General features: G+C 43.9%; 1 protein-coding gene across 1 annotated transcript in view; it reads left to right on the forward strand.

Moving 5' to 3' along the window:
• The window catches only part of LOC140187201 (protein HID1), a 251,216-nt gene that overhangs the window by 129,213 nt on the left and 100,744 nt on the right, over positions 1–21,259 (forward strand). The window contains exon 8 of the mRNA XM_072242269.1: positions 7,401–7,457. Within this exon, the coding sequence (XP_072098370.1) occupies positions 7,401–7,457 (57 nt within the window). The remainder of the gene's footprint in view (positions 1–7,400; positions 7,458–21,259) is intronic.

The raw sequence follows: 21,259 nt of genomic DNA on the forward strand, positions 1-21,259 counted from the left end.
AGTTCTTCATGCTATCGATATCCTGCTGTAATCTCTCACAACACTCCATACCACCCATAATGCCCCCAACTTTTGTGTAAGCTTTTCTTAACCACATTTTCTACATGTACACCATGGTTCTTTTACCCTATCATCCTTGTCCTGCCTCAAAGGAACATACCTATGCAGAATGCCATGCAAATGTTCCCTGAACATTTGCCACATTTCTTCTGAGCATTTTCCTGAGAACATCCTTCCTAATAGTATCATATTCCCCCTACCCAAATTAAATGTTTTCTCAATTGTCTGCTCCTATCCCTCTCCAGCACTATGGTAAAGGAGATATATTTGTGATCACTACCTCCAAAATGCTCTCTCACCAAGAGATCTGACACCTGACCTTGTTCATTTCCCAATACCAGATCAAGTACAGCCTCTCCTCTAGTTGGGTTATCTACATATTGTGTCAGGAAACCTTCCTGAACACACCCAACAAACTCCACCCCGTCTAAACCCCTTGCTGTAAGGAGATGCCAGTCAATATTAGGAAAGTTAAAATCAGCCATCACAACAGTCCTATTATTATTGCAGCATTCCAGAATCTGTCTCCCTATCTGCTCCTCGATGTCTCTGTTACTATTGGGGGGTCTATAAAAAAACATCCAGTAGAGTTAGTGTCTCCTTCCTATTTCGGACTTCCACTCACACTGACTCAGTACACAATCCCTCCTTGATTTCCTCCTTTCCTGCAGCCATGATACTGCAGCCCTGATTAACAATATCACACCCCACCTCTTTTGCTTCCCTCCCTATCCTTTTTGAAACATCTAAAGCCTGGCAGACTCAGCAGTCATCCCTGCCCTGGAGACATCCAAGTTTCTGTAATAGCCACAATGTCATAGTTCCACGTATTGATCCACACTGTAAGTTCATCTGCCTTGTTTATGATACTCCTTGCATTAAAATAGACACATCTCAAACCATCTGGCTGAGTGCAGCTTTGCTCTATCATCTGTCTATCCTTCCCCACAAACTCCCTACAAGCTGTCTGTACTTGTGCGCCAACCACTCGATCCTCTGCTTCTTCACTTCTGTTCCCACCCTCCTGCAAATCTAGTTTAGTCCCTCCCCAGTAGTATTTGCAAACCTCCCCCCCAGGATATTGGTTCCCCTCCAGTTCAGGGATAACCCCATTCCTCTTGTACAGGTCACCCCTTCCCCAGAAACGGTTCCAATGATCCAAGAACTTGAACCCCTGCCCCCTGCAATGTCTCCTCAGCCACTCAATCGTCTGCACTATTTTCCTGTTCTGATTTTCCCTAGCTCATTGCACCGGGAGTAATCCAGAGGTTACCACCTTGGAGGTCCTACTCTTCAGCCTCCTTCCTAACTCCCTAAACTTACTGCGCAGGACCTCTACCCCTCTCCTGCCTAAGTCATTGGTACCAACATGTACCACAACCTCTGGCTGCTGACCCTTCCCTTCAAGAATATTCTGCAACTGCTCAAAGGCATCCTGGACCCTAGCACCTAGGAGGCAACACACTATCCTGGTGTCTCTTTTGCTGCTACAGAATCTCCTATCTGTCCTCTTAACTATCAAGTCCCCTGTGACTATTGTTCCACCTGACTTCACCCTGTCCTTCTGAGGCTCAGAGCGGACCAAGTGCTATTGGTCTGGCTGCTGCTGTCTTTCCCAGATAAGTCATCCCCCTGATCAGTATTCAAAGGGGAATGCCTGTTGTTTGAAGGGGAATAGTCACAAGGGGACCCTGCACTGACTTCTCTTTCCCTTTACCTCTCTTGGTGTTTACCCATCTACTCCCTGAATTCTGCATCCTGGGTGTAACCACCAGCTCAGAAGTCTTATCCATTAATTACCCTGCCTCCTGGATGATCCTTAGTTCATCCAACTGCAGCTCCTTAACACAGTCTTTCAGGAGTTGGAGCTGTGTAGTCCCGCAGTTGTAGTCATCAAGTTTCATGAATTCCCACATCCTACAGAAGGAGCATTCACTGCCATACCTGCCATCCTGCCTACACTGTACTATGGGCAACCAAGACCAAACCAGCAATAATGAAAGGAAAAACCTACCCTTCTTACCTGTTTCTTTGGGCTCAGCCTCTTCTCATTGAAGCCTCTTGAGTCAAAGCCTTTAAGTTCCCATTCTGACTCTAACACCCCCACTCCAACAATGTCCTCTCCAACGATGGCTGCTCTGCTAGACCCTACTTCTCTTTTATGGTTTAAAAAATAAGAAACGTGCAAGGAGAAAGAACACATCGCATTTGGTGGTGCTCCGCTTGCCTTCTGCTGGCGCCAGTGCCTCTGACACTTCCTGTGTCTATGCACTGGTTGAGGGATAATTATTGTTAATGAACCTGTTGGTGTGGGTCATGAGACTCATATACCTTCCTGCTGGCAGCAGTGGGAAGAGAGCATGGCCTGCATTGTGGGGGTCTCTGATGATGGATGCTGCTTTCCTGTGACAGTGCTCCGTGTAGATATGCTCAGTGGTGGGAAGGCTTTACCTCAGATGAACTGGGCAGTATCTACCACTTTTTGTCAGATTTTCCCTTCAACGGTCATGGCGTTTCAATACTAGGTCATGATGCAAGCAGTCAATATACTCTCCACCACACATCTATTGCAGTTTGTCAAAGTTTTAGATGACATGCCGAACCTTTGCAAACTTCTAAGAAAGTAGAGGCACTGCTCTACTTTCACTGCATGTAAGTGTAATGGCACTTACGTGCTGCACTTTGGGGACATATCTTCTGAAATGATAACACCAAGGAATTTAAAGTTATTGACCCTCTCCACCTCCGATCCTCTGATAAGGACTGGATCATGGCCCTCTGGTTTCCTCCTCCTGCAGTGAATAATCATCTCCTTGGTCTTGATGACACTGAGTGAGAGATCGTTATGGCACCATTCAGTTGTGTCCTCCCTCCTCCCACACCTCCTCCAACTGCAAGCACATGTTTCCTCTTCTATCGCTGATTGGTCCTGCCCTTACTTGAGTCATCCTCCTGTTCTTTTCTGACTTTCCTCAGCATTTAACACCATCATTCCTACAGTCCTGATCGATAAGCCACAGAACCTGGGCTTCTCTACCTCCCTCTGCAATTGGATCCTCGTCCTCCTAACTGAAAGAACACAATCTGTGTGGATTGGTGATAACATCTCCTCCTCGCTGATGATCAACACTGGCACACCTCGGGTATGTGTGCTAAGCCACTACTCTACTCTTTATACCCATGGCTGTGTGGGTAAGAACAGCTCAAATGCCATCTATAAGTCTGCTGATGATACAACTGTTGTTGGCAGAATCTGAGATGGAGATGAGAGGAAGAGCGAAGAATACAATGTAGTTGAGTGATGTTACAGCAACAACCTTGCACTCAACATCAGTAATACCAGAGATGATCGTGGACTTCCGAAAAAGGTAGAATGAGGGAACACGAACCAATCCTCAGAGAGGAACTAGAAGTGGTGAGAGTGAGCAATTTCAAGTTCCTGGGTGTCAAGATCTCTGAGGATCTAACCTGGTCCAAACATACTGTTGGGACCAGGTTAGAAGGCAAGAAGCAACTATATTTCATTAGGAGTTTGAGGGTATTTGGGTCGTCACCTAAAGCACTCAAAGACTTCTACAGATGTACTGTAGAGAGCATTCTGACAGGTTGTATCACTGCCTGGTATGGGGGAGGAGGCTACAGCACAGTATCAAAAGAAGCTATAGAAAAGTTTAAAATTGGTCAGCTCCATCTTAGGTACTAGCCTCTGTAGTATCCAAGACATCTTCAAGGAGCAGTGCCTCAGAAAGATGACATAAATTATTAAGAACGCTCATCACCCAGGGCATGCCCTTTTCTCATTGTTACTGTCAGGAAGGAGGTACAAAAGCCTGAAGGTACACACTCAGTGTTTCAGAAGCAGCTTCTTCCCCACTGCCATCCGATTCCTAAGTAGACAATGTACCTATGAACTGTACCTCAAGTTTTTTTATTATTCCTGTTTTTGCACTATTTTGAATTTAACTATTTTATATATATTTACTCAAATTAATTTACTTATTTCTTCTCCATATTATTTATTGGAGTCTACTGTTTCTGTTAAGTTAACAAATTTCACAACATATGCCAGTGATAATAAATGTGATTCTGATTCTTTACATGCTTTACACCTTGGAGTTTTGCTTAGTTTTACTTGCCAAAGCCTTCTCATACTCCCCATCGAGCTTTAATAAATCCTTTCTGGATACCTTGTAACGCTCTAGATCCCTGTCTGATTCTCGTTTCCTACACCTTGAGTAAGCTTCTTTATTTTTCTTGACTAGATTACCACATCTCTTGTCAACTATGGTTGTTTCAGCCTATGATCCTTACCCTGCCTCTGTGGGACAAGCCATTCCAGAACCTCCTGCTAGTGATCCCTCAGCAACATCCACATTTCCACTGTGCAGTTCCCTGACAACATCCATTCCCAATTTAGTTTCCCAAGTTCCTGTCTAGTATAGCATCATAATTCCCCCTTTCTCAATGAAATACTTTCCCATACCATTTACTCCTATCCCTGTTCAAGACTACAGTAAGCGTCAGGGAGTTGTGGTGATTGTCTCCAAGATGCTAATCCACTGAGTGATCTGACACTGAATCTGGTTCCTTCTCTAGCAGATCCAGTACGGCTTCTCCTCTAGTCAGCCTGTCTACCTAAGTGTGTTAGGATTTTTTCCTGGACATTCCTGAGAAGTTCATCATCTCAACCTTTTTGTACTAAGGAGGTGCCAGTCTATATTAGGGAAGTTGAAGTCACCTATGACAACAACCCTATTACTTTTGTGTCTTTCTTAAAATCTGCCTCCTGATCTGTTCCTTAATATATCTGTTGCTACTTTTTTGAGGGGGGTTGGTGGTTGCTTCCTTCTTATTTCAGACTTCTACCCACTCTGACTCAATAGCCAATCTGTCTATGACATTCTCTCTTTCTGTAGCTGTGGTACTATCCTTGACTAACAATGTCAACCTGCCACTTCTTTTACCTCCATCCCTGTCCTTTTTGGAACATCTAAACCCTGGAACACTCAGCAGTCGTTACCGGGCGTATGACAGCCAAATCTCTCCAATACTGCAATTTCATAGTTGCATGTACTGACCCATACTTTATGTTTATCACCTTTGTTCTTGGTTCTTCTTCGTTAAAATATACACACTTCAACCCATCCCACTGACTTCAGTTTTGCTCTATCAGCTGCCTTTCCTTCCTCACAATCTCTCTGCATGTTGCATCTACCTGCATACCAACTGTTTTATCCTCTGTTCTATTATGCTGATTCTCATCCTCTTGCAAAACTAGTTTAAGCCCTCCCCAACAGCTTGAGGAAACATGTCGGCAGGAATATTGGACCCCTCAAGTTCGGGTGTAATCTGTCCATTTTATACAGCTCATACCTTCCCCAGAAGAGATCCACAATTCTGAAGCCCTGCTCCGATTCCTCACACATTTATTTGTCAAATCGTCCTATTTTTAGCCTTATGGCGCAGGCAACAATCTAAAGATTACTACCCCTTAGGTGCTGATTTTTAGCTTGGTACCTAGCGATCTATATTCTCTCTTTAGGACCTTATCCTTTTTAGTCATAGTCGTAGTCATACTTTATTGATCCCGGGGGAAATTGGTTTTCGTTACAGTTGCACCATAAATAATAAATAGTAATAAAACCATAAATAGTTAAATAGTAATATGTAAATTATGCCAGGAAATAAGTCCAGGAGCAGCCTATTGGCTCAGGGTGTCTGACCCTCCAAGGGAGGAGTTGTAAAGTTTGATGGCCACAGGCAGGAATGACTTCCTGAGTGGCAACATTCTCCGTGGGTGTGTGTTTCACATCCACAGAATTTTCTGTCTGTTCCCAGAACTGTTGAATTCCCCCATCAACACAGCATTCCTCTTCTTCCCCTTCGCTTTTGAGCCATGGAGTCAGGCCTCATGCCAGAGATCTGGCTGCTGTGGTTTTTCTCTGGTAGGTCATTCTCCCTAACAGTACCTGAAGTGGAGTACTTGATTTTGAAGGCAGTGGCCATAGGGGAACTCTGCACTGTCTTCCTATATTCCCTTTCCCTCTTATGACAGTCACCTACCTACCTTCCTTCTGCAACTTAGAGGTAGTCACCTCTGGATGCTGGATGCACTTCACGAGATGTAGTTATCAGGCAGATGGAAATCTCCCAGAATTCCCATATCTGATATGAAGAACTGACTAGACTCTACAAGATAATGAAAGAGAAACAAAACCACTTTGGCCTTCACTACTTTTTGGCAAAGCCTCATTTCCTCGGTCTATACCAACAATGGCAGTTCTGCTTAAACCTCACTTTTTTAATAGACCTTTACCAATTGCCTGGAGAACTTCAATATCTCAAGCCCACCAAGCAGTTCCAGAAGACCCCATTTGCATTTTAATTCTCACGTAAGCTCACTCACCTCCAAACAAGTGATTGTTCACGATATCTCAAGTGCACTGGAAGTTCTAAAAGGGCCCACGTGAGTTTTAATTCTCATGCTCAGCTCAATTACCTTCAAACCGCAACTGGTCATGATACCTCAAGCCTGCTGAAAAATTGTTAAAGGACCTGCTCTGTGATTTCCAGCAAATTCTGTTCCCAGTATCCTCCCCACGAGTAGTTGCACTGTTGTAATTGATTCTCTGTGGCTGCTAGATGCTGAAAATCCAGTTTCTACCTTTGTTTACTCTCCCGAGGTGCAATTTTCTCTCCAGTCAATGCTGCCACTGCCCCTCCTCTTTCCCTTTTCTATTATCCCTGAGCATAAATGGGTGGGCTTGAGGATGGAGATGCAGAAGACGACTGAGGATGCTGGGTGCCTGAAACTCGTCATCTCACAAGGTGATTGTGACACCTATTTGAAATTACCTGTCTGAGCGGTTGTTTTGATGCAGAGCTGTAAAGTGAAGGAATCTTGCCTGGCGTGAGCACAGTAGGCAAGGGCTTCTTCCTCTTCCCTTTATCATTGAAGCCAGTTGTATCCACAGTAGCAGAATGATTAGCATGATGCTATTAAGAGGTTTGTAAATTCCTCTCTCTGAATGTGTGGGTGTCCTCCCACATTACGAAAATGTATGGTTAGTGGGCTAATTAGTCATTGTAAATCGTCTTGTGATTAGGCTAGGGTTAAATAGGTGGGTTGCTGGGTTGTACATTTCATTGGACCAGAAGGGCCTGTTGCACACTGTATTTCTAAATAAATAAAATAAATATCTCTCAGTTCTAGTTTTCCTTTGTTCTTCAGGCATCTGGTCAATTTTTATTCATCAGCATGTCAGCTGTGGAAGGAACATTGGAGCTGTTCTAGTCTTCAGGGATTATGATTCAAAACTTCGTTATTTTGTTCTTTGCAGCCTCCTGGTCCTGAGAATCTATTTGTCAACTACCTTTCCAGAATCCACAGAGAAGAGGTAAGAATCCTTTCTTTGCAGACACTGTTAGTGAAGGAGACTGGGATACAGTTGCAACTGTTGACTGGGAAAGGGAGAGAAGAAGAAACTAGTGAATGCTGGAAAAAATTTGATGTTTCAAATGATTGCCAGAATGTTTTCTTTGACGATGCTTTAGAGAAACATCTTGGTGCTGAAAGGTTCCCCATAGGTGCAGTTACCTGTTATGGCTGTGAGTTGAGAGGTGAGGCGGAGGGCATCTACTGGGTAAAATTAGGAGTGTCCATCCAATTGACTGGCAGATTAACCGTGCAGGGAAGTATAACAAGATGTCCTCTGACTGGACTGGATACATACATGGAACTGTGAATCTTCATTCACAGGTATGTTAAAGTCGTTTCATCAGACTGAAACAGTTATACAATTAATTCCTTAAAGGTTGTTTTATTTTTTGATGAACCATGCAGCTCATAAAAAGATGAAGAGGTAAGCAAGCTTATCGAAATAAGACTTCATTTTTATCGTTCCAGTAAAATTTAGGAACAGAGATTGGATGTACTTTAACAGGCTTTTCCTAAATTGAGAGAATGCAGGTGTGCTCAGTGCTGTGTGTTGAACAGACTGCACCAGGTAGGAATTCTGAGGCACTCCTTGTGGTCTGAGTGACCACATCAGTAGGAGAAGCCTTCTGCACTGGTCTGTTTGAGTGCTGTGTTTTTGAATTTGAGCATTGAGCTCTGGAACTTCTGTGAAGCTGAGTGTCACATGGATACCACAGTTTTTGAGGTGATCGCCTCATAGCTGAAGGAAAGGCAGTCAAAGAAGCCATGGGTAGCCATGGCCAAGAATGAGAGGAGGGTAGTTAGCATCGGGTCTCAAAATAATTTCTCTGTGTTGGCATATGGTGGACATACCTTTGGGGTGTCCAGCTGGAGCCAGGGTCATAGTACCGAGGGTGGCTCAGATGCATAAGCTGGGAAGGAGCAAGTCCAGAGGCAGGAGTGATGGGGACTGGATAGTGGTGGAAGAGAAAGGTGCCAGGTCATGTGTGTCACCGACAGTGGCAGGGCATTACAGAGACTTGGTCACAAGGGTAAGAATTGTTGCTGGATGTCTAGGAGTCCAGATGCTTCAGAAGAAACAAGAGAGTGAGTTAGGAGGTGGGGGAATTACATTGATAATACCGGATAGTGTCACAGCTGCTGAAAGGGAAGATGTCATGGAGGGATCGTCTGCTGAGTCAGTGTGAGTGGTAATCAGAAACAGGAAGGGAACAATCACTTTATTGAGTGTATTATTTAGTGCTCCTGGTACACTGTGAAACAGATCAGAAAGCAAATTTTGGAAAGATGCGAGAATAAAGTGTTGTTGTCATAGGCTACTTCAACTTTCCTAATATTGATTGGCACTACTTTAGAGCAAAAGTTTTAGATGGGGTAAAATTTGTTAGGTGTGTCCAGGAAGGATTTCTGAGTCATTATGTAGACAGACTGATGCGAAGAGAGGCCATGTTGGATATGGTGCAAGCAATGAATGAGGTCAGCAAACACATCTCTCAGTGGGGGAGCATTTCAGAAACAGTGACCACGACTCCCTGACCTTTTATTATGGATTTGGAGAAGGGTGGAAGCAGATGGTATAAGGAAATATGTCATTGAGGGAGGAGGAATTATGATGCTGTGAGGCAGGAGCTGGGAAGACATGGGAACAGAATTAGGCCACTTGGCCCATCGAGTTTGCTCTGCCATTTCCAACAGGGCTGATTTATTATCTCACTCCACCCCATTTGCCATCCTTGTTCCTATTAGCTTTGCTTCCCTAACTAACCAAGAACCAATCAACCTCCACTTTAAATATACTCTTGACTTGGCCTCTGTAGCCCTCTGTGGCAATGAATTCCACAGATTCACCACCCCCTGACTACAGAAACTCCTTCTTATCTCTGTTCTAAATGGACGTCCCTCTATTCTCAGGCTGTGCCATCTGGTCCAAGACTCATCCCCTCCATATCCGCTCTGTCTAGGCCTTTCAATATTTCATAGGATTGAGTGAGATCCTTCCTTCATTCCTCTAAATTCCGGTGAGTGCAGGCCCAGAACTGTGAAGCCGTTCTCATATGTTAACGCTTTTATTCTCAGAATCATTCTCATGAAGTTCCTCTGGACCCTCTCCAATGCCAGCACATCTTAGCTCGGCTAAGGGGCCAAAGCTGCTCAGAATACTTCAGGTGCAGTCTTACCATGCCTTATAAAGCCTCAGCATCATATCCTTCTTCTTATATTCTAGTTCTCGAAATGAATGCTAATATTGCATTTGCCTTCCTTACCGCCAACTCAACCTGCAAGTTAGCCTTTAGAGAATTTTGCATAAGGACTCCCAAGTCCTTTTGCACCTCTGCTTTCTGAATTTTCTCCATGTGTTGAAACCACTGTATGCTTTTTATTCCTTCTATCAAAATGCATGACCATATACAAACCCCATTTCTAGAAAAGTTGGGATATTTTCCAAAATGCAATAAAAACAAAAATCTATGATATGTTAATTCACGTGAACCTTTATTTAACTGACAAAAGTACAAAGAAAAGATTTTCAATAGTTTTACTGACCAACTTAATTGTATTTTGTAAGCATACACAAATTTAGAATTTGATGGCTGCAACACACTCAACAAAAGTTGGGACCGAGTTAAAATAAGATTGAGAAGTGCACAGAATATTCAAGTAACACCGGTTTGGAAGACTCCACATTAAGCAGGCTAATTGGTAGCAGGTGAGGTATCATGACTGGGTATAAAAGTAGCGTCCATCAAAGGCTCAGTCTTTGCAAGCAAGGATGGGTCGTGGCTCACCCCTTTGTGCCAAAATTCGTGGGAGAATTGTTAGTCAGTTCAAAAAGAACATTTCTCAACGTAAGATTGCAGAGAATTTAGGTCTTTCAACATCTACAGTACATAATATTGTGAAAAGATTCAGAGAATTCCGAGACATCTCAGTGCTTAAAGGACAAGGTCGGAAACCACTGTTGAATGCGCGTAATCTTCGAGCCCTCAGGCGGCACTGCCTAAGAAACCGTCATGGTACTGTGACAATTATAGCCACCTGGGCTCGGGAGTACTTCGGAAAACCATTGTCACTCAACACAGTCCGTCACTGCATCCAGAAATGCATCTTGAAACTGTATTACGCAAGGAAGAAGCCATACATCAACTCTATGCAGAAACGCAGGTGAGTTCTCTGGGCCCGAGCTCATCTCAGATGGACCGAAAGACTGTGGAACTGTGTGCTGTGGTCAGATGAGTCCACATTTCAGCTAGTTTTCGGAAAAAACGGGCGTCGAGTTCTCCGTGCCAAAGATGAAAATGACCATCCAGATTGTGATCAGTGTAAGGTGCAAAAGCCAGCATCTGTGATGGTATGGGGGTGCATCAGTGCCCACGGCATGGGTGGGTTGCATGTATGTGAAGGTACCATTGACTCTGAGGCGTATATTAGGATTTTAGAGAGACATATGTTGCCATCAAGGTGACGTCTCTTCCCGGGACATCCATGCTTATTTCAGCAGGACAATGCCAGACCACATTCTGCACAGGCTACAACAGCGTGGCTTTGTAGACACAGAGTGCGTGTGCTTGACCGGCCTGCTGCCAGTCCAGATCTATCTCCTATTGAAAATGTATGGCGTATCATGAAGAGGAGAATCAGACAACGGAGACCACGGACTGTTGAGCAGCTGAAGTCTTATATCAAGCAAGAATGGACAAAATTTCCAATTGCAAATCTACTACAATTAGTATCCATAGTTCCAAAACGATGAAAAAGTGTTATTAAAAGGAAAGGTGATGTAACACAATGGTAAACATGCTTCTGTCCCAACTTTTGTTGAGTGTGTTGCAGCCATCAAATTGTGTATGTTTACAAAATACAATTAAGTTGGTCAGTAAAACAACTGAGAATCTTTTCTTTGTACTTTTGTCAGTTAAATAAAGGTTCACGTGAATTCACATATCACAGATTTTTGTTTTTATTGCATTTTGGAAAATATCCCAACTTTTCTGGAAATGGGGTTTGTACTTCTCTACCCTATATTCCATCTGCCACATCATTGCCCATTCTCCCAATCTGTCCAAGTCTTTCTGCAGATTCCCTGCTTCCTCTTTCTTTCTTTATCAATCTTTTTATTAATTTAAAGAAGTGCATATATACAAACAAGAGGATTATCTCAGATATCTATATTGATAACAATACATATAAAAGATAAAATAAACATTATCAAGATCATACATAGTATTAATCTAATAGTATATAATAAAAAATAAGATAATCAATTCTCCTGTTATCATTTCATAAAAAATAAAGAAAGTTTAATAATTTTTATGTAAAAGAAACCCTCTATTCTCTATAAACAAAAACAAAAAAAATTTTTAAAAAAAGAGAAAGAAAAGGAAAGAATTGGGTGGGGGATACTGGGGCAGCCCATATTGAGAGTAAAAACAAGAAAAAAGAGAAACTTTCTGATGAAATCCAAAGTTTTGAGAAAGTAATTGGAAGAACAATGCATCAAACCATATGAAAATATTAAATAAAAGGTCGCCAGGTTTCTTCAAATTTTAAAGGATGTATCAAATGTCCAACAACTTGTTTTCTCTAAACTTAGACAGGACATAATGGAGGAAAGCCAATAAAAAACAGTCGGTGTATTAGAGACCTTCCATTTAAGCAAAATGGCTCTCCTTGCCCGGGGTCCCCAACCTTTTTTGCACCGCGGACTGGTTTAATAATGACAATATTCTTGTGGACCGGCCGACCCAGGTTGAAGGGTTGCCAACTTTCTCACTCCCAAATAAGGGACAAAAGTAGCAGTCAAATACAGGACACTTGTGTTTACCCCGAGAAAGACTACCATGACCATGAAGCCTTGTGCGGGCACCTGTGTACGCATGCATGACGTGCGCATACATGATGTGCACATGTGTATTCGTGCCGATTTTTTTTTCTACAAATCGGTTTTGGCTTAATCTTCCCAATTCTGTTAAGTGAAACTACACTGTACATGCATTATTTCTACTTTATATAGGCTGTGTATTTAATATATTATTCCTGCTTTTACTATATGTTAGTGTTATTTTAGGTTTTGTGTGTTATTTGGTATGATTTGGTAGGTTATTTCAAGTTCAACAGTGTGCGTGACAGGGAATGAGGAAAGGTGCAGCTGACTCATATCATTTCATATCGCTAAATCATATCGTTTCCTCGCGGCCCGATAGCACATGCTTTGTGGCCCAGTACCGGTCCGTGGCCCAGTGTTTGGGGACCACTGTCCCAGCCAATAAAGTTGGAACGGCTATCATCTATTGAGCAGAAACAGGAACATATCCTGCTTCCGGTGGAATGATCCCAAAAATTGCTGTAAATAAGTTCAGTTGTAGGTCCAAGTTCAAAACTTATGATAAAGTTTTAAAGACATCTTTCCAAAAATTATCTATCTTGATACAAGACCAAAACATATGAGTTAAAGTAACCACCTCAATATTACATCTGTCACAAATAGGATTAATATTGGGAAAAATACGGGCTAATTTATCCTTTGACATATGTGCCGGATGTACTACCTTGAACTGTATCAAGGAATGACCGGCACAAATAGGTGAGGTATTTACCAGATGAAAAATTTTATCTCACTGATTATCTAAAAGTGACTCTCGAAATTCCACTTCCCACGCACCTTTAATTTTATCGTTAGATACCTTTCGCATATTCAATAACCATTTATAAATTATAGCTACAGGTGTCCCCCGCTTTTCGAACGTTCGCTTTACGAAACCTTGCTGTTACAAAAGACCTACATTAGTTACCTGTTTTCGCTAACAGAAGGTGTTCTCACTGTTAAGAAAAAAAGACAGCGCGGGAAAAAAGCAGCGTGCGTCCTGAGCAGCCAAGCTCCTCCCCCAGAACTGCTTCTCGCCGGCATTGCTTAAACACGTGCCTGTGAGCAGCCATTAGCAAGATGAGTTCTAAGGTATCGGAAAAGCCTAAAAGAGCTCGTAAGGGTGTTACACTTAGCATAAAACTATATTAAGCGTTTCGATCGTGGTGATCGAAGTAAGGACAAAGTGAGTTTGGCTTGTGGAAGTTGACGAAAATGATGTTGAAGGGGTTTTGGCATCCCATGACCAAGAACTGATAGATGAAGAGCTGATACAATTGGAAGAGGAAAGGATAACAATTGAAACCGAATGCAGTAGTGAACAGACCGAAAGTGAAGTCTTTCAGGAACTGAACGTGAAGCAACTGCGTGAGATGGTAGAAAAATGCGCAAGGCTAGTAGACGAGCATACTGTCGTTTTTCAAGCCTTCCACATCAGCCACAGCAGACGACGACCCTCGACCTTCAACATCGAGGCAGGCAGACATAGAAGAAGATGACCTGCCTGCCCTGATGGAAACAGACGACAATGAAATGATACCCCAGTGTCCCACCACTCCAACCTCCGGGCCGCTGGCCGATACATTGCCGCGGAGAATGCAGCAGTAGCCGGGATGCACCCAGCACATCTTTAAGAAAAAAGACGAAATAAACAAGCTAACTAATTAAGTGCCACCCGGCATGTAAATGTCGGCCCAGATCAGAGGCGATTGCCGATTGTGTCGCCTCTGATTGGGGCTGAGATTTACGTGACGGGCAGCACCTAATTAATTAGCTTGTTTATTATGGCTTTTTTCTTAAAGATGTGCTGGGTGTTTCCCAGCTACCGCTGCATTCTCTGTGGATCGGTATCGGTTTGCTGCCCGGAGGCTGGGGACCACTGCACCACCCCAAACTCCGACGACTCAGCCTGACACACCGTCATCAGTGTGCTCAGCGCTGTCTTCCTGATTCCGGTAAGTGATACTACACTGTACATACATTATTTCTATTTCATATAAGCTGTGTATTTTTACGTGTTATTTGGTATGATTTGGCAGCTTCATAGCTTAAAGGTTACTGGAGAGAGTGTTTCTGCCAAGAGTGCTTGTGTGAGATTTTTGCTACGGAGAACAGTGCGACAATGATTGTAGAAAAGTATTTCTACTTTATATAGGCTGTGTATTTATCATATTATTCCTGCTTTTACTATATGTTACTGTTTTTTAGGTTTTATGTGTTATTTGGTATGATTTGATAGATTATTTTTTGGGTCTGCAAACGCTCACGAATTTTTCCCATATAAATAAATGGTAACTGCTTCTTCACTTTACAACATTCCGGGTTACGAACTGTTTCATAGGAACGCTCTACCTTCGGATGGTGGGGGAAACCTGTATCAGTCCTTTTAGAAATGGTTTAACCTGAAAAAGAGTATCATATCACAGAATTCAATCCCGGACGAGCCCTCACAAATATAACACTCAGGGCTATCGGCTCGTGTTTGTCTAGGGGAAACCCTGTCCGCCTGCCAAACCGTGTCTCACAGTTGCGTGCCACCTGGTACAAACTCACACATCAAATATCAGACAGCACACAATGTACAATTTACAGATTACACTTTATAAATCTTACTGGAACTATGTATTTAATAGAGATACAATATAAAAGGGAAAGTAAAAGGCACCACACTTATCAGAGTCCAACCACTTCGTGCACAACCGTTGGAGCTCAATTAACGGGGTCCTCTTCCAACCATAGAAACCATAGAACCATAGAAACTACAGCACAGAAACAGGCCTTTTGGCCCTTCTTGGCTGTGCCAAACCATTTTCAGCCTCGTCCCACTGACCTGCGCACGGACCATATCCCTCCATACACCTCCCATCCATGTATCTGTCCAATTTATTCTTAAATGTTAAAAAAGAACCCGCATTTACCACCTCATCTGGCAGCTCATTCCATACTCCCACGACTCTCTGTGTGGAGAGGCCCCCCACTAATGTTCCCTTTAAACTTTTCCCTCCTCACCCTTAACCCATATCCTCTGGTTTTTTTCTCCCCTTGCCTCAGTGGAAAAAGCCTGCTTGCATTCACTCTATCTATACCCATCATAATTTTATATACCTCTATCAAATCTCCCCTCATTCTTCTACGCTCCAGGGAATAAAGTCCTAACCTATTCAACCTCTCTCTGTAACTGAGTTTCTCAAGTCCCGGCAACATCCTTGTAAACCTTCTCTGCACTCTTTCAACTTTATTTATATCCTTCCTGTAATTTGGTGACCAAAACTGAACACAATACTCCAGATTCGGCCTCACCAATGCCTTATACAACCTCATCATAACATTCCAGATCTTATACTCAATACTTTGATTAATAAAGGCCAATGTACCAAAAGCTCTCTTTACGACCCTATCTACCTGTGACGCCACTTTAGGGAATTTTGTATCTGTATTCCCAGATCCCTCTGTTCTACTGCACTCCTCAGTGCCTTACCATTAACCCTGTATGTTCTACCTTTGTTTGTCCTTCCAAAGTGCAATACCTCACACTTGTCTGTATTAAACTCCATCTGCCATTTTTCAGCCCATTTTTCCAGCTGGTCCAAGTCCTTCTGCAGGCTCTGAAAACCTTCCTCACTGTCTACTACACCTTCAATCTTTGTATCATCAGCAAATTTGCTGATCCAGTTTACCACATTATCATCCAGATCATTGATATAGATGACAAATAACAATGGACTCAGCACTGATCCCTGTGGCACACCACTAGTCATAGGCCTCCATTCAGAGAAGCAATTCTCTACTACCACTCTTTGGCTTCTTCCATTGAGCCAATGTCTAATCCAATTTACCACCTCTCCATGTATACCTAGCAACTGAATTTTTCTAACTAACCTCCCATGCGGGACGTTGTCAAAGGCCTTACTGAAGTCCATGTAGACAATATCCACTGCCTTCCCTTCATCCACTTTCCTGGTAACTTCCTCGAAAAACTCCAATAGATTGGTCAAACATGACCTACCATGCACAAAGCCATGTTGACTCTCCCTAATAAGTCCCTGTCTATCCAAATGCTTGTAGATTCTGTCTCTTAGTACTCCCTCCAATAATTTACCTACTACCGACGTTAAACTTACTGGCCTATAATTTCCCGGATTACTTTTCGATCCTTTTTTAAACAACGGAACAACATGAGCCACTCTCCAATCCTCCGGCACCTCACCTGTAGACAGCGACATTTTAAATATTTCTGCCAGGGCCCCTGCAATTTCAACACTAGTCTCCTTCAAGGTCCGAGGGAACACCCTGTCAGGTCCCGGGGATTTATCCACTTTAATTTTCCTAAGGACAACAAGGACCTCCTCCTTTTCGATCTGTACAGTTTCCATGATCTCACTACTTGTTTCCCTTAATTCCATAGACTTCATGCCAGTTTCCTTAGTAAATACAGACGCAAAAAACCTATTTAAGATCTCCCCCATTTCCTTTGGTTCCGCACATAGCCGACTACTCTGATCTTCAAGAGGACCAATTTTATCCCTTACAATCCTTTTGCTCTTAATATACCTGTAAAAGCTCTTTGGATTATCCTTCACTTTGACTGCCAAGGCAACCTCATGTCTTCTTTTAGCCCTCCTGATTTATTTCTTAAGTATTTTCTTGCACCTCTTATACTCCTCAAGCACCTTATTTACTCCCTGGTTCCTATACATGTCATACAACTCCCTCTTCTTCTTTATCAGAGTTGTAATATCCCTTGAGAACCAAGGTTCCTTATTCCTATTCACTTTGCCTTTAATCCTGACAGGAACATACAAATTCTGCACTCTCAAAATTTCTCCTTTGAAGGCTTCCCACCTACTGATCACATCCTTGCCTGAGAACAACCTGTCCCAATCCACACTTTTTAGATCCTTTCTCATTTCTTCAAATTTGGCCTTCTTCCAGTTAAGAACCTCAACCCTAGGACCAGATCTATCCTTGTCCATGATCAAGTTGAAACTAATGGTGTTATGATCACTGGAACCAAAGTGCTCCCCTACACACACTTCTGTCACTTGTCCTAACTCGTTTCCTAACAGGAGATCCAATATTACATCCCCTCTAGTTGGTTCCTCTATATATTGATTCAGAAAACTTTCCTGAACACATTTTCCAAACTCTAAACATCTAGACCCCTAACAGTATGGGAGTCCCAATCAATAAGTGGAAAATTAAAATCCCCTACCACCACAACTTTAAGTTTCCTGCAGTTGCCTGCTATCTCTCTGCAGATTTGCTCTTCCAAGTCTCGTTAACTATTGGGTGGTCTGTAATACAATCCCACTAATGTGGCCATACCTTTCCTGTTTCTCAGCTCCCCCCATAAAGACTCAGTAGACAAGCCCCCTAATCTGTCTATGTGATCTCCTCCGATCTCCTCGACTCGCCGCTCAGGACCAACCACGGTGGTCGACCAAAGCGCTTCCAGCACGACCTACCTCTTGGGGTCTCCTCGTGAAAAGCCCGCCAAACCACACAGTTCCCAGCCATATGAGACAGAATATCTCCCACAAAAAGAATAAATGGACACTCATTGGTTCGTTCTCTCTCTCTCATCAGTAATATAACTCAAACAAGCAGGGAGGGAGAGAACTCCTTACATCGCAATTATTATTGCAGAAAAGTCATTTTTATTATAACATAACAAGAAGACACTTTATTAAACAACACACATAAAAGTTGCTGGTGAACGCAGCGGGCCAGGCAGCATCTCGGTACAGTCAACGTTTCGGGCCGAGACCCTTCATTAATCCTGACGGAGGGTCTCAGCCCGAAACGTCGACTGTACCTCTTCGTAGAGATGCTGCCTGGCCCACTGCGTTGACCAGCAACTTTTATGTGTGTTGCTTGAAATTCCAGCATCTGCAGATTTCCTCGTGTTAGCATTTTATTAGCCTTAGCAGTAACATAAAAGAAGAAACCCCTTACACTACCATCCGGGGTGGGGGGGGGGTGGTGAGTCCAAAATGTTGGGGTAACATGGGAAGTAGGATCCCTTTAGCAGACCTGTTAGTCCCCTCATTCCCGTTCCCCATTCCCCATTCCCCTGTGTCCTTGCTGCTCAGCCGGCAAGGTGTCCATCCTCCAGTGCCGCTGTAGGTGGTACCACTGCGGGTAAAATTGTATCCCCACAACACAGGGCCTGCTCCACCCATCCAATTCCTGTAACCCCTCCCCTCCTCTTTCTTGGCAAAGGGTATGGCTACTAAGGGCATATTCCCTCCTCCTCCTCCAGTATGCGCCAGTATCACCATACAGACCCAACAACTTATATTGGTCGTGCTATTCACATAATCATATGTCAACTGGAGGATTCAGCGCCGATTCCTCTGATTACAGTGGTTAATAGTGCGGTTATTAACAGTGAGTGGGACCACATGGAGGCATGGCTCCTTTCACTCTACTCGGCAGCTGAACAGGTGCTATTTACTCAGGTCTATTGTTCCTCTCCTTTTCTGTAGTGCTGTTTGCACCGAGTGGCATCTATCCAGTTGGGTCTTCCTCCTACCTCCACTGCGGTCTGAATGATCAATAGGACTTGATAGGGTCCTTTCCACCTCGGAGAGAAAGGATCTTTTATCATATTTCCAACATATATCCAATCACCTTGTCTGAAGGGGTGCACGTTTCCTTTGGTCAGGGGAATTTGGGCGTCCCTCACTTGGCCATGTAGCTTTTCCACCTCCTGACACACTGTTTGTGCATATTTTAGGGTTTTTTTCATCATTCCAGATCAAAGCTGCTCTCTCCGGTGTCATGGGGGGCTTCAGCCCTGTTGTTATTGGTCTACTCATCAATATTTCATGTGGGGTGAGCTCTGTACTCCTATTCTTCCGGTTTCGCAAAGCATAGATTACCAGAGGCAAAGCCTCGAGCCATTTAAGGTCATTTTGCTGACACACTTTGCCTGGTGCATTTTTTATTTCCACCATTCCCGAGGATTGGGGTTGATAGGGGATGTGTAACTTCCACTGAAATCCCAGGGTGTCTTTCAGCCCTTGTACTAATCTGTTGGTAAAATGAGTCCCCCTATCACAATGAATGCACGATGGAATCCCAAATCTCGGTCTGATTTCCTTCATTTGGGCATTCACTATTGTCCTAGCATCCCGGTCGGGTATGCCTGCACCCACCGAGAGAACATATCTATTACCACCAATATATACTTGTAACCTTTCTCTACTGGCATATGCACAAAGTCTATCTGCAAGTTTTCAAATGGCATTTCTGGCTGGGGCAAATGATCGTACTTTGCCAGAGTCTTCCCTTTATTGTTTTGCTTACATATCAAGCATGTCCATGTTACGCTTTCGACTGTGACAGTCATCCCAGAGGCATACCATTGCTCACTAATCGCATGCTGCATCGCTCCTTTGCCCATGGGCTAGGTGAGCCAGGGACAAAAACAAGCTGTGGGGGACAAACAACAGGCCTGCCAGGGTGGCACCATAAGCCCGCTCGTAGGCTGCAAGCAGCTTTTGTCCACACATACTTTTCCTGCGGTGTGGCAAGATCTTGGGCTGATACTGAGCTCTCCCTCCCCTGTTTCCACCCGGGGGACCTGCAACATCGGCTGCTGCTGGAGCACCACCTGCTTCGCTGTTGTGTCCCTTTGGAAACCTCGTCTCCTGCCGCGGTATGTGCCTCACATTTAATTATGGCTATGGCCTGCGGCAACTGGATGGCCTCTAACAAGTTAATAACAACTGAATGTTTAATAGGTTTTCTGGAAGAGGTAATGAATCCTCTGTTCTTCCAGAGCTGTCCAAAATCATGGGCTACTCCAAAGGCATAACGGAAATCAGTGTAAACGTTTGCAGTCTTGCCCGAGGCCAATATACATGCCCGAATGAGGCCAAGATGTTCTGCTGCCAGTGCGGACATTGCGTTTGGCAGAGCGTGAGCCTCTATAACCTCATGGGGAGAAACGCTGGGTGGCAGCGGAATTGAGGAGCATGGTCACAGCATGAGGTACCAACACAGTGCAAGGGTGATCAGGCACTATGGGGATGGATTTTCTGACGATCACTGCTCGGGCTGCCACTGCTCACAGGCAGGAGTAGGCCACTGGTTGCTTGCCACCCCCCGTATTTTTGGCAAAGTACTCCGGCAGCAAATCCTTGCTTCTCATTAACATACCGCAGGAACGGCTTCTCTTAGTCAGGTAGGCCCAGGGCTGGCACCTCACAAAGGGCATCTCTTAGGGCTGTGAATGCCCGATCCCCCTCGTCAGTCCACCACACTGTTGCTGGCTGATTCTGCAGGGTGGCCGTCTGGAGTACAGCATCCATTTCTCTATACTCCGGTATCCACCCAACCATTCCCAGGAAGGAAAGAATTTCCTTCTTTGTCTTTGGTATTGGGATGTGCCGGACAGCCAATATACGGACTTTTCCTAGTCCTCTCATTCCCTCCATCAGCTTGAACGTGAGATACTGCACGGTGTCCTGGCAACACTGCAACTTTTCCAAGGAAGCCCGGTGTCCCCTCTCAGCCAGATGATGTAACACCCTAATCTCTAAGTGGGACCTCTACTTTTCATGATTTTTATTAACAACCTGGATGTGGGGGTAGAAGGGTGGGTTGGCAAGTTTGCAGACGACACAAAGGTTGGTGGTGTTGTAGATAGTGTAGAGGATTGTCGAAGATTGCAGAGAGACATTGATAGGATGCAGAAGTGGGCTGAGAAGTGGCAGAAGGAGTTCAACCTGGAGAAGTGTGAGGTGGTACACTTTGGAAGGACAAACTCCAAGGCAGAGTACAAAGTAAATGGCAGGATACTTGGTAGTGTGGAGGAGCAGAGGGATCTGGGGGTACATGTCCACAGATCCCTGATAGTTGCCTCACAGGTGGATAGGGTAGTTAAGAAAGCT

The sequence above is a fragment of the Mobula birostris genome, chromosome 24 (genome assembly GCF_030028105.1).
Source record: "Mobula birostris isolate sMobBir1 chromosome 24, sMobBir1.hap1, whole genome shotgun sequence".
In the NCBI taxonomy this organism is placed as follows: Eukaryota; Metazoa; Chordata; class Chondrichthyes; order Myliobatiformes; family Myliobatidae; genus Mobula; species Mobula birostris.